This window comes from Vicugna pacos, chromosome 16 (genome assembly GCF_048564905.1).
Source record: "Vicugna pacos chromosome 16, VicPac4, whole genome shotgun sequence".
Lineage (NCBI taxonomy): Eukaryota > Metazoa > Chordata > Mammalia > Artiodactyla > Camelidae > Vicugna > Vicugna pacos.
This window is the reverse complement of record NC_133002.1, coordinates 37,640,151-37,653,970: the sequence shown is the minus strand read 5'-3', so window position 1 is coordinate 37,653,970 and position 13,820 is coordinate 37,640,151. Positions and strand designations below refer to the sequence as shown.

The following is a 13,820-nucleotide window of genomic DNA, read 5'->3' as shown; positions in this document are numbered from 1 at the left end:
CAAGGGCAAGGTGAAGCCCTGGTCTGAGAAAAGGCCCAGGAGGGAGTGGGTTGGGACAGGCAAGGTCCCACAGGAACGTCATGGGTGGTCTGGAGCAGCAGTGAATGGAGCATCTTTCTGTGGCCAGAGAGGCCTCCCGGGTGAGCCTATGGCATCTTCAGCTTTAGTAAGTGCTCACTGGGGATAGAACTGCACCATGTGGAAGCAAGAAGACAGAGTCCTGGCCAGGGAATCAGGAGTCCTGGGTTCCAGCCCCTGTTCTGCCACTGGCGCTGTCATTTCTCCTCTTTGGGCTTCAGTTTCCTTCTCTGCTAAGTGAGAGGATAGGTCATAAGATTGTTCTAGGCCTCTCAGGCCACAATATTCTAGGGTCCTGAGTCAGGGATGAGGCACCTGACACCACACACAGGAAGCACGGCAGATAGCAACCAGGCTCCACCTCAAACGCCAATGCCAACTAATTGGTTGTGGCTGTGTGGACTGCCATGTGGAGAAAAACTGCAGAGGACACCAAGCTCTGCACAGAGTGGATGCTTGATCGACTGGTGATGCCCGCGTGGGCTCAGGATGCCCAGAATGGCGCAAGTAGTAGGGATGTGCCATTCCCAGCTTAACGTTTTGTTTCCTACTATGGTTGCAGATATGCGCCGACTGCTCAAGATGTGAGGATGCTGAAGATTCATTTCTCCCAGGGGGCCTGTGAAAGCAGCAGCGCCAGGGTTCCTTCAGTCTTAGGCTCCCCAACCCTGTCCTCACTCAGGCAGGTACCCTTAGGACAGTCTGTCACCCATTCCTGGTCCTCGATGCTGTTTGCTTTTATTCCCGCTGTGTTCATCACCTCTAGATGTTGTACCCTCCACCTGCAACTCTGACCCCTGCTTCCTGCAGGCAAGACACAACTAGTTAATTACACAACAGGCTCTCGAACCGAGAAGGGCGACCCTCCTTTAAAAAAACCATGGTCAGTAAACACTCCTGATCATTTCTCCTTCAACTTTTATTTCCCCTTCCCTGGTGTCCTCCTGTGCTCCTAGCCAGGGTTACAGCTCACAGATGAATGGCCACAATGCCGTAACAGACAGGGGGGTTATTTCATACACTAGGGCACTAGGCTGTGGTACAGCTGGCAGGAAGAGAAGGGTAATTATACTGCATCTTGGAGCCACTGGCAATGAATTTCTGCATAAAGGACTACATTTGCCATGTATTATTTATGCCAGCATCAATTTTCCCAGCTGGCTCTATTTACTGTGCAAATTCTCCTCTGTCTGTTTATGGGCAAGGCCATGGTTCAGCACCTCTGGTTACACTATACTGTGGAGCGGCCCCACAGGGCACCATGCACGTTAAACAAGCGGCTGGACTCACTGCAAGCAGGTCACATCTTCCCTTCCTGTTAAATTATATCCCTGGGACTGCAATGAGCTCATGGTCTCACTCAGGCACGGTGATCCATGCAGGTGTGTGAAACTAAATCAGCAAGAGGGGAAAAAGGAATAAACATTCTTTGGGGTGTCACTGGGGGAAACCAAAAGACCACCTTTGGAGGGGGGCAAATTAGATGGCTCTGGGGCTCAGGGAATTTCCTTTTTATATTTTTAAGGATGGGACACAGATAATGAAGAGTTTTGCATTGACAAGGTTACTTCTACCCGGTAACTCAAAGATCGAGCTAAGGAAAAAGGAGCCCCATTTTACAGATGGAAAAACAGAGGCAAAAATAGAAGAGAAGGGAAACAAAGGCAAGCTAGAGGCCTCAGGCTCAGTCACTGTGTTAGGGTGGCGCGCAGGTATGATGGTGACACACAGGGTCACCCTCCAGTCACCGGTGTGCCTCTTCAGAGATGCCCAAGCCAAGGTGAACTTGGCTCCCACTGGAAACATACGTGGTAGAAACAAGGGGAGAAAATCTAGTACCAGCATGAATTTCTGGGCCCTTTCACAACAGCATCCTCTCTCACCAGTAGTGCTGTGTTCCCAGAGAGAGGAGCTGAGGACTGAGATGTCTGCCCAGCCTGAGAGCTTTTCAGCAGCCCCAAGAGCTACCCCCAATTACTCCACAGGAGGGCTGGGGGCCTTGAGGTCTCTCCCTTTCCCAATCAACAGCACAGTCATGTGTGATCTCCTTGTAACTGTGGGCTCTGCTCTGACGTCCCCCAGGTACCAAGGTCGACCATCTCCTGGAAACCTGTTGGCTGGAAGACAGGATCAAAGTGTGAGTTTTGGGGTTGAGCAGCCCAGGTGGGTAGCCTCTTTGGCTGCAGGGTCTCAGCATCCAAGAATCCCCCAATGAGACATCTGCAGGCATGGAAACCACCCTCAAGGGCCCAGAATCCTGGCTTTCTCCTGGGGCTGGCTCACCAGACGGGGAGATTTCATCAGACACACCATGCGCTGACTATCTGATGCTCCTGTGCCTTTGGTGACGTCCAGGAGAAACCGGGTGCTGGGTACAAAGCTCCAGGAGCGTCCGAGGGCAGGTTTGAGCTTCCCAGTGTCCCTGTCTCGGGTCATGTGGTTGGTCACCTGCAGTGGAAAGAATCACAGGCTTATAGATCTGCAATGCTAGTACAAAGGACATCTGCTCCTGCTGCTTCATTTTACAGATGGGAAAGCTGAGGCCTAGAAGACACGACTTCCCCTAGCAGCCATAACTTATCAACGGTCTGGAATTAGAACCCTGGGCTCCTGACTTGTGCATAGGTCTTGCCACTAAACCGCGATGCCTCAGGCCTGACTCCAACAGAAGGGGATGGGGCACGTGTCTGGGAATAAGCAGTGCTGTCTGCTTAGGCTTATTATACCCCCAACCCAGCAGATGGGCATCCTGAGACCATGTCCACCCACCCCTTTGTGTCAGAAAGTGCACCTCTGTGTATGGCTGGGGGGATAGTTTTGAAAGGGGGGGGGTGTCCTAATCTGGTTGGTCAGCTCTATTCCGCCCAGGCTAGTCTCAGGTAAGAAACCCCAGCTTTACCACATCCTCTTAAGGTTCTCCCTGTGCCCCCTACTCCCATCCCCGGGCAAGGATGTGGCCTGTTCATCATTGAATCCCTGCTGCATAAGCCAGAGCCTGGCACATAGCAGGTGATCACATACGTCCCATAGTCAGGAGAGGGAGGCCTAGGGACCCAGTATAAGAACAAAAGGATAGGAAAACAGATCCCCTTTCGCTGCCAGGGGGTGCACAAAAAGTAAAACCATGCTGACAATTCGGCAATGTCATATCTAGACACTTAAAAATACGTGTGTCCCTGACTTACTGATTATACTTTTAGGAGTTTGAGGAAATATGAGATATGTAAGGAGACTTAGGTATAAGGATGTTCATTATAGTTTTATTTAAATAGAAGAAAAAACTGGTGATTTAAAGGTGCCAAGCCAGGCAGCAGAGTGTCATGGTACATCAGGAGTTGCAAATGTGGTTTCTGAAAATCACATATCAATGGAACACAGCCAAGCCCATGTGTTCAGGGATTGTCTACGGCTGCTCTCATACTACATACGCAACTGAGCAGTTACGACATGGACCATATGGCCATGAAGCCTTAAATATAGCCGCCCCTCACTATCTGTGGGGGGTTTGGTTCCAGGACCTCCGGGGATACCAAAGCCATGGATGCTCCTCTCTTATATAAAATGGCGTAGTAGTTGGCCCTTGGTATCCACGGACGCAGAACTCGAGGATAGGCAACCGGAGGATATGAAAGGCCAATTGCATTTACTCTCTGGTCCTTTAGAGAAAAGGTTTGTTGACCCTTGTGATTTAGGTATTAAACAAAATATGTAGTTGCTGAAAATGGCATTCTTAAAAAAAAAGGCATTCTTAAAGAATCTATTTAAAGACATGGGAAATGGTAAATTTGGGGTTTTTTTAAACAAGTTTACAGTTTAGTTGGAAAGTCTGTTAAAAGTATGTGTCTATATTCAGAGAAAAAGATTCCATGGAGAGAGATAAAAATATATGTTTTCTAGGGATGTGGACATTGATAAATTTGACTCATATTTAACTTTTTTACCCTCTTCTATGAGAAGCATGCAGACTTTAAACAAATTATTTCATAAGCAGAGAAAGTTACTTTAAAAGCAAAAAGATTCCTTTCTATGAAGCTCTTGAAAAGGCAAAACTATTGGAACAGAAACCAGACTGGTGGTTGTCTGGGGTTGGGGGACCTTTCTGAGTGATAGAAATACTCTGTATCTTGACTGAGAGGAGTAACAAGACCAAATACAACTATGTCCATTAGTCAAATTTCGAACAGGAAAAAATCACTCTGTGTGAATTACACCTCAGTAAACCTGACAAAGGAAGTAAAAAGAGAAAGAAGAGTGTCCCTGATCCCTTGGCCATTTATGGCCTAATCCCCTTATGGTCTAATCCCCTCGTGGTCCAGAGCTTTAGATGACCCAGGGAAGCTGGCTATGACCTTTTCCTAAAGGGCCACTTTGGGGGTTCAAAAGCTGCTGTTTAAGGGAAATAAGGAGCTATAACAGGAAACTGAGCTCATCTCCCCACTTGGTGAAGCCCAGGGACCAAAGGTAAGACCAGTCCACTGGCAAAGCCCGCCTCCTCACCACCACAGCCACGCCAAGGTCCCGGGCCAGGGTCTTCAGCTCTCGGGCCAGCTGCATCATCAAGGCCAAGCCTGGAGGAGAAAAGGCAGGGAGGGTGGGCAGCAGGGCACTGGGGATCAGGCTGGCCGGAGACTGGACTCCAGAGCTGGGAGGCAAGATCATGACTGCAACCTTGGGTTCTGCCACACCACTCACCTTCCCTCTGCTGGCCTCCCAGAAGTGGGGAGACCACCGCGGTGACAGAGTCCACAATCACCACCTTCAGAGTCCCTGAAGAACTGCTCACCTGGGGTGGAGGGGTTGATGGGAAGCAGGGAACATGAACCAGTTGGCCTCTGGGGGGCGCCCAGTATGGGACAAGCTTGCTTCTCTGTCAGAAACTGGTAGGAAATAATCTCCCCCAGCTCAAAAACAGCTGCGCAAGCATGATGGCATTTCACTTAAGTTTTTTCCCCACCCTCATTTGTATGTGTGACAGGTTTTACTGAAGACTTAGGTGGACAGAGAGTGTTTAAACCACAGGACATCACACATACCCTCCAATCATTAAATCTGAGAAATCCCTGCTCAGATCCTGTGATCCGTGGTCAGGAAGTTTCTTAGTAGAATCTTTCTCCTTATGGTCAATCCCCCCTACAATCAGGCCCCTCTTTTTCCCTCTCCTCTTACTCCCCAAGTTCCTCACTTTCTCTGCTGAAGACGTGAGCGTTCCCTTTACCTCACTGTCTCCTTCTGCCATGCCTCGAAGGCCTCGTCTTCCACATCTAAAAAAGGTTTCAGATACAGGCTCTCTAGACAGACACCTGGTAGAACTGTACATTTCTGTCTCGACACAGAGTTTGCTTCCCCTTGGTTTCTTGGACCTAAACTGTCCTCCATGCTTCCCTTGCTTTTCCTCACTCCTTCTGCCCAACTCACTTGTTGATTCTGCTTCTGCAACTTTTCACTTTATGTTGGCCGAGTCTTGGATATTCAGCTTCCATGCTCTGTCTTTTACATGTCTCCCCCTTCATCGTCCAGTTAACTGACTCTTGGCCAGCCGTCAGCTGGTCTAAGAGACCATGGCAGAAAAGACTAAAATCAGCTTAGCCCTACTTTACTCTCTGGGAGAGCAGGGTGAAATTTCTGGCTGAAACCATGGAGCTATCAGGTCACCATGGGGCTTTCAGATCACCTGGGGCAGACAGACCCCACAATGCTTGTAACCGTGGGGCTGTAAGGTCACCAGGGGCAGAGAGACCCCATGATGCCCACTTCTAGGTATTCAAGCCCTCCATGGTCCCTTCCCCTTGACTTTGGGGGAGTCCTGTGACTCGCTGATGACAGAAATGTCAAAGATGTTTGGACACTGCTCTATTGATTAGGTGACATTATACAGCAAAGGAGCTGCCACTCCCATGAGTACATCATGTTGTGTAAACCCCCCTGTTGCATTTTGCTCTCACTCTTGCGCTGTCTTGAAGCAGCAAGTGGTCGCGCTGCAAACTGTCTATGGAAAGGGCCAGATGGCAGGAACCGTGGGAAATCTCAAGGAGTGGAAGGTGGCCTCTGGCCAAATGCCAGCAAGAAACTGAAGCCTCAGGGAAGTGAACTCTGCTGACAACCTAAGGGAACTTGTAAGTGATCCTTCCCCAGCTAAGCCCCCAGATAAGAACACAGCCTAGCTACAGCCTGGATTACAGCCTGATGACACCCTAAGCAGAGGACCTGGCAAACCTGTGCCCAGATCCCAACCCACAGAAACTGGGAAGTAACAAATGTGTCATTTTAAGTCCCTAAGTTTGTGATCACTTGTTATGCAATAATAGACTATATACCATGTAATGGTCCTAGAGTAAAAAATATAGTCTTTTGACCTGGCAGTTGAGATATCTGAGTTATAAGCTTCATTCTTATCTTAAATATGCAGTGACCTTGGGCAACTCACTAGATGTCTCTGGTCCCCTCTCCTCATCTCTAGAAATGAGGGCTGGATTAGATCAGGACTGCTTCACTTCATGTCTCAACACACAGGGGGTAATTACCAGCTGATTCCTATAGCAAGTATCTGTTCAACTATTACACATTCTAAAGTTTGTAAAAATGACTTACTATGTATAGAATACTGGGTATGCCCATGGGAATATGTCATGCTTTGGGGTGAGAGAAAAAGTTTAAGATGAATTAAACTATTCTCTCTAAGGTGTCTCCCAAACCTAAGAGTATATAAATCAGTGCACCAAATCCTGCCTGAGCACCAGCGGGCTGGGAGAAGCCGGAAGGGGGCGGAAGAGTGGGCTCACCTGCTGGGCCACAGTGCCTCGCAGGTCCTGTATCATATCCAGCATCTGGAAGATGTCAAATGCACGCACCACCTGGATCCTCTGAAGAGCTCCTGCCTGAAGGGGAAGGAAAGAGAAGGGAGGGTTTTGGAGAAGAGGAGCAGGGGGTTGCACAAGATGAAGAGAGATTTTTTTGAGGCCGAGCAGGAAGAGGCACTTAGACGCCAGGACTCAGGTCCAGGATGGCAAATGGGCTCTGTCTGATGGGCCAGTTCTCACCATGGTGGCTGCCTGGGTGTTGAGCTGCAAAGCCAAGTCAGAGCCCGTGGGAGGGAGTAATAGGATTGATTAGTGTGTCTGCCACGGGCAAGAAATGGCGTAGAAAACACAGAGGCTGGGTGTTTGGCAGCCCTGAATTAGGGTATGCAAGGGGCTGGGTTTCCTGGGAGCATCAGTGTGGGTAGCATCCAAGCTGGGATGATGTCATAATGGAGGAGGCTTGCAGAGTACAGGCAGTATTCGCAGAACAGCAAGTTTCAAAGCCAGAAATGACTATTCACCCAAATGGCCAAAATGTTCTAATGTCAGATAGTGAGATCTTACTGTGTCATAACCTCAAAGGAACCCAACCCTCTCCTACCCTTTACCTGCTCCTCCTCGTCTGGGGTTCTGGCCTGAAGTAGCTGGAGGATGCGGGAGGCTGTGAATCCTCCATTGGAGTCGATGTACAAGACGTTCTGCTGCAGGCCATGGGCCACGTGTGCAGACACACAAAGACACACCTGAGTAGAGACAGGGCACTGGGTGAATCTGAGCCCTCAAGGAGGGCCCAGAATGGGAGCTCCCACCGAATCTCATCCAGATCCCAGAAACAAGAGTCGGCCAAGTTGGTGCCCTCCTCCTTACCACCCAGCTTCTCTCTTCTGCGCTCTGAGTCACCAGCACCCTGGCAGAAGCTTCCCCAGGGATCCTGGGCTACACACCCACCTCCACCAGTCCTCCTGCTGCTGGCCGCATATGTACCTGGGTTTTGCCGCTACCCGGGCCTCCCACGATTTCAGTCACTTCTCCAGTATAGAGACCAGCATCGAGCAGTTTGTCCAGGCTGATGGCAGAGAAAGGGGAAGAGAATCAACCAAGGGGATGGGAGGGAAGTACGAACCAGGAAGAAAAGCAAGACATTCCGTCCAAGCACTGTTTGGTCCACAGATGTTCTAACATTTCTGGCCAGGAGGCTTCTCCTGATGGAGTCTCCTTTGGAGGGGAGCGGGCCCGGCTAAATGTTCCTCTGGCCCTGCATCCTCTCACTCTCAGCTTAAAGATCACCTCTGGGTGATCACCTCTCTGCAGAGGTCTTTGCCGCCCCATCCAAAGGTCCTCCTCATTCTCCATCTCAGACCCTGTATTATTAGTTGTTATAATTATAATAATAATAATAATTATTATCATTAGCCCCTGTAGTAGTATTCCATGGTACAGAGGCACCAAGTTTGTTTAACCATTTACCCACTGAAGGACATTTTAGCTGTTTCCAGTTCGGGGAAATTATGCATAAAACTGCTCTGAACATTTGTGTACATGTTTTGGCATAAACCTAAGCTTTTATTCCTCTGGGAAAAAAATGCCCAAGAATACAACTGCTGGGTGGTGTGGCAAGTGCATATCAATTTTACAAGAAAATACTAACCTATTTTCCAGAGTGGCTCTGCTAGGTTATTTTCCCACTAGCAATGTGTGAGTAATCCAGTTTCTCCACATCCTCACCAGCATTTGGTGTTAGCACCATTTTTCATTTCAGCCATTCTGGGAGCTATGTGGTCACATCTCACTGTGGGTTTCACCTACATTTCCCTAATGACTAATGATGGTGAACCTCTGGTAATACGTCTGTCCATGTCTTTTGCCCATTTGCCTACTTGGATTGTTTGTTTTACTGCTGAGTTTAAGAATTCCTTAGCTTAGGGTATAGCTCAAGCAGTAGAACGCATGCTTAGCATGCACAAGGTCCTGGGTTCATTCCTCAGTACCTCCTCTAAAAATAAACCTAATTACCTCCCCATGCAAAAAAAAAATTCCTTAGCTTGAAGTTTTAAGATGTGATTAGCCATGATGTGTTATTCATCTAAACAGGTACAGTTATGTTTACTCTTTGAAATCTATCTTTTTCTAACCCAGTGGGTAATCTGGCATGAAGAATGGGATCCTGATCAGAAGAAATATGCGCTCTATCACCCTCGTAAAGATTCACAGTGCACGTCGGCACTAAGGGCTCTGAGAAGGTCTACAACAAGGATATCTGCTTCATTTAGGTGAACCAGCATTTCCCAAGCTGTTGACTACAGAACTCCTCCCCTCCCGGGTTCAAGTTACGTCCATCGTCCATCGAGTACCCAAAGAATACTTGTGAGGAAGGCTAGAAACCTAGTGGGTCATCGTGGAATCTCACCTATGTCCCCCCTGGAAGGAAGGCTTATCACATTTCTTCAACAAGCCTCCTGGGGTCCCCTGCCCTTGACTGGGCCCCACACCCTCCCCCACCATGTCCTTCCCAGCGCCGCTCACCTCCACCCCAGGCCTCTGCTTTCACCAGACAGCCTTCCCCAAAAGCGCGGACCAGTTCGAGCTGGGTTCCTGTACTGAGGGAGATGACACGTGACTTCAGGGGCCTGGTCTGCCACTTACTAGCTGCAAGGTCTTGGGCAAGACACTCAACCCGAGTCCCAGTTTCCTCCTCCATAGAATGATGACTTTCATCGTAACACGCTCGGTGTGGTTGTGAAGATCGATGAAATAACGAGCTTGGAATAAGGGTGCCTGATTCCCAGCGACCACTCAGAGAATGTCCACCTGGTCCTCACTGAGGTCCGCCTCCTTCACAGAGCTTTCTGGAACGCCCTGATCTCCCCTGCAGTGACTCCCCGTGTTGGCAATCCTGCCACTTTACCACCTGACTGCTCCCTAAATTCTCCCCCTGTACATGCTGGTTTTATAAGCTCCCAAAGGCCAAGCTGGCTTCTGGTCAATCATCCCCTCCTGACGCTGCCTCCATGTGTGCTAACACCTCTCTCTTGTGTTCACCTGCTCTTCTCACCCACCACACCCCACACTCCTTAAGTGCAGGGGCCTTGCCTCACTCCAACAGGTATCCTCTGCATGCACCTGGCACCTGTAGGCACTCAGCCAATGCTTGATGAATTACAGACCTGAACCCCCAGCCGGGGAAGCAAGCCCTGTGCTGTAGGAACCTTGCCAAGAGAATGTGTTGTGGAACAGCAAGGGCCAAACCAATCCAAAGACTTCTGCGGTAGTGGAGTTCTTTTTCAAATTCTGCACCAACAGGCCAGGGGAGAGGTCAGATTCCCTTGGCCAGAAGCAGCCCGTTGTCTTCCAACTCTTTCCCTCTGCAAACTCGGCAGAATGTATTCTTGGCCCCTCCAGGTGCAGAGTATGGAGAATGCACCAAATTCTGGCTCAAGTGCCCCAGGGCTGGAGGCCCACCTCTGCCCCTCGATCCTCTCGAGCTAAACTCAAGTGGGAATAATAATCACTAATTCACAGGGTCACCTAAGAGATTATATAAATATGACCTACTATGTGTCAATGGCTGCACATAGTAGGCACTCAGTAAATGTTTGTCCTGCCCTGCTTTCTCTGGCCCCATATTTTTTGTTTTGTTTTGTTTTTGGAAAAGGAAATGTTTTATTCCTCTCTGCAGAGAGCAGTATACAAAGGTGGCAATCATCCTGACTCCATACATCACTGACACAAAAATGCCCCCTCAAGGATGCCCAGTTATCCGCCCCACTTGAGTCTTGGAGAATTGTCAATTAGTGAGTGGGCAGAATGCTAAGTCTCAGGAAGATTTTTTGAGACATTTTTGTGGGAAGTTTAGGGTCAAGGGGAAAGATGAGACCCAAGAGTGGGTGTTCCATCCTCCATCTTCCTGGGGACATCCAAATCCCGAAGGTTTTCTGAAGAAAGGCACCTCTCTCAGCAACCCAGGGAGGGGAGGCGCCCAGACCTACTGCCTGGATGTAAGGCTGAGGTGGAGAGAGGACAGGGTTAAGCAGCAGAGATCACAGATCCAAGGCTGAGGAGTGAAATGCATGGGGGAGAAAAGGGGACTGAGAGAGCCCAGAGGCCCAAGTCATAAATTCCACCCTGTCTCCAGTTTGGTGCAGAAACTCTTCTTCCCAAGACTAGAATGGAGTTTTAGTTCAGGGACTGGCCTTGCTCCAGGGCACAGAGAGGCAAGCCAGGCAAAGATCCACGGGTGGTGAAGGTGGAGAGGTAAGGGATCCAGACCAAGAGATGGACACGCCCACAATGAGCACTCAGACCACAGCGGGCGGTGAAGCTACAAGCCAGGATTGGGGAGGGAAAACTGCAGCTGTGTGTGTCTGAAATACAGAATTTTATCAGCCCTCTGCAATAAAATTTAAATCACTGCTTCTTCCGCTCTGTCCCTTGCCTACGAGCTGTCCCAATCCTTTCTCCCAAGGCTGGAGGACTGGGCAGTAAGAAGGAATAAGAGAAAAACCGAGGCCAGTAAGCAGGGCTGCAGCAGAGACTTGCCCTGCCTCTCCCCACCCCCACTCATTCTATAAAAAGGATTCTCTCTTCCTCCCCTTGCTGGATATACGGGCTGTTGGGATGAAGGCCGGGTAAAGGCAAAGGGAGAAAACACTTAGCGCATTCTTTCCCCTGCTTTGATGTGAAGTGTAGCTGCAGCAAGGGGCACAGAAGTTGAGGCAAAAATATGAGGGACAGGAGAGCTTGGGAGCATAAGCCTGTCTAGAGAGGAAGAGGGTGCTTCTCCTGCCTTTTGTCCAAATCGGCTGAGAGCTTTACTCCAAAAACTACAGAAAAGAGTGAGAAGGGGAAGCATGTAAGGGTTGGGGCGGGGAAGGAGTGGGTGGGGGTAGGGGGCAACCACAAACAGGTTGGAGATTGAAGGATCCCTGTGATCCCCCAAGATGGCCCTGAGAGCATCAGTTGGTGGACTGGATGAAAAGTCACAGCAGACATGTGGGTTTTTTGAGGGAGTGAGGAGCCTCTCTGGCCCCATCTTTAAGTGAAAGGGGAGACAAGGCCACAGAATAGTTGCCCTGATCTGCTGAATAACAATGAAATACTGACATCTTGTGTTATAGGACAGTGGTTCTCAATCAGTGGTAATTTTGCCCTCTCCTCTGACCTCCTCCGGGCGGTGGGAGGGGCGGGTCATTCGGCAAGGGCTGGAAACATTTTGGGGAAGAAGGGAGGTGCTACTTGCATCTAAGGGGAAGAGGCCAGGGATGCTGCCAAACATCCTACTATGCACGGGTCATCGGCTCCCCTCCCCCCAAACAATTACACACCTCAAAATGTTAGGAGTTGGAGAAACTCTGTCATAGGGTTAGAGGACTCAGAAGTCTTGACCATCCAGCCACGCTGCTCTCACCACTGTTTGAAAAACCCTGCCTTCCCTAGGCTCCAGAGTCAAAAGCCCAGCTGGAGGCTGCCACGGTCCTCCCGCCTCTCACCTTCTCCCCCAAGTACACAAACAAACCTTCCAATGCCGGTGGACAGGATGGCAGTAGAGGTCTTCAGTTCCTCGTAGAGATCAGCGCCATTGAAGGGGAAAGCCGAGAACTGAGCTAGCAGCACCCGCCTTAGGGCGACCAGGGCCTGCGGAAGGGGCGGGGCGACTCAGGATGCGGCCCTGGCGCTTCCACCCCAAGCAGCCCAGAGTACTCTGCAGTGACCCGGCAAGGGAGGGCGAATCCCAGGGTCTCATAGCCCCCCTTAGCAATCTCTGGAAACCCTTTGCTCAGGGATGGGCATTTAGAGACACCCCGTTTTGGAGCGTGCAGATCATCAGCTCACCTTATAGGACAAGCCACATTTCTGGGCTACCTCCTCCAGGTCTGCAGAAACGAGGTCCACCACTGCAAATTAAACACGTGGGGTTGATGCGCAGGAAGGGAGGCCTCGAGCCTCCTGCACCGGACTTTTCCTCGCCTAAGGGAACGAGCCGAGCCGCAGGACCCGGCGTGCAGCCTGGCACACAGCGGGCGTTCCATCCTTCCTGGGGCGTGGTCGCCCTACTCCCACCTTCCCGAGCTCTCCAGAGGCTGTGGGCGGAGAAGGGAGGGGAAGGGCCCCTCCCGGGTGTGCCAGGACACGAGCCGGCCTCCGCGCTAGGCCCAGCGGTGTGGTCAGCACTGGCGCGCGCCTGCGGTCACCTGTCTTGATCCCGCGGCTCCGCAGAAGCTGAACCATGTCCTGGGTGAGGCCCGGGCACAGCCCGGCGCGGAGCACGCCCATGTTCGCTGGGGGCCCGGGGCCGCTCGTCCCGGGGGCATCCGTGGGGCCCTCTTTTCAGACGCCTCCTTGCGCCCTTTTCTGGACCAGGCACGGGAGGCAGGAGACAGCGGCGGCGGCGGCGCGGTGAGTGCGGACCCCGCTGGGGCCCCGGCGCCCAGGGCCACCCCGGCCCTGCAGCGGCACCGCGCAGCCGCTTCCGGCTTCCAGGCTTCGGGGCCTGGCCGGCGGCGCCACCTGCCTGCCGCGGGGCGGACGCGCAGGCTCCCGCGACCCAGCGATTGGGGCGGAGACGGCGCTGGCGGAAAGGAGCCACGTTCCCCGCGCCGCTGACACCACTCTCAGCACCCGCGTATGCCTCCACCCTGTCCCGGATCACGCCTCAGTGCCAGCCTCTCAGATGCTCCTTACGTTCTGAGCGCTGGGCCCGAACATCCGACTGGACAGACCATCCCACTAGGCTCAGGGACCTACCCGATAGTGAGGAAAGACAGTGAAGAGGAATCAAGTAAATCAGATAATTATCGATCATATGATCAGTGCTAAAAAAGCAGCAGAGCACAGAGAGGGCATCTGCTTCTCTGTTTTCCAAACAAAAGAGTTTTTAAATGAACAACAAAACCCCTGAGCATCTAGAACTCACAACGATTTTGGTATTTTTAAATGTCCTTTGCTTGA

At 51.0% G+C, this 13,820-nt stretch overlaps 1 protein-coding gene across 5 annotated transcripts; it reads right to left on the bottom strand.

Moving 5' to 3' along the window:
* Nucleotides 1–979: 979 nt before the first annotated feature.
* On the bottom strand, nt 980–13,379 carry RAD51D (RAD51 paralog D). Of its 5 annotated transcripts, none has more exons than XM_072938920.1 (10): nt 13,064–13,379; nt 12,705–12,766; nt 12,388–12,506; nt 7,860–7,941; nt 7,484–7,618; nt 6,858–6,953; nt 4,771–4,861; nt 4,576–4,646; nt 2,389–2,526; nt 980–2,195 (listed from the first exon to the last, which is right to left on the bottom strand). In XM_072938920.1, exons 1-10 carry the CDS (start codon nt 13,143–13,145, stop codon nt 2,112–2,114), a joined length of 960 nt encoding a protein of 319 aa, XP_072795021.1. In that variant the 5' UTR covers nt 13,146–13,379; the 3' UTR covers nt 980–2,111. The 5 variants fall into 5 exon arrangements, with proteins under 5 accessions (XP_072795021.1, XP_006219509.1, XP_072795024.1 ...); XM_006219447.4 differs by having other exon boundaries at nt 2,362–2,526; nt 13,064–13,375; XM_072938923.1 differs by lacking the exon at nt 4,576–4,646 and having other exon boundaries at nt 13,064–13,378.
* Between the last annotated feature and the right edge of the window lie 441 nt (nt 13,380–13,820).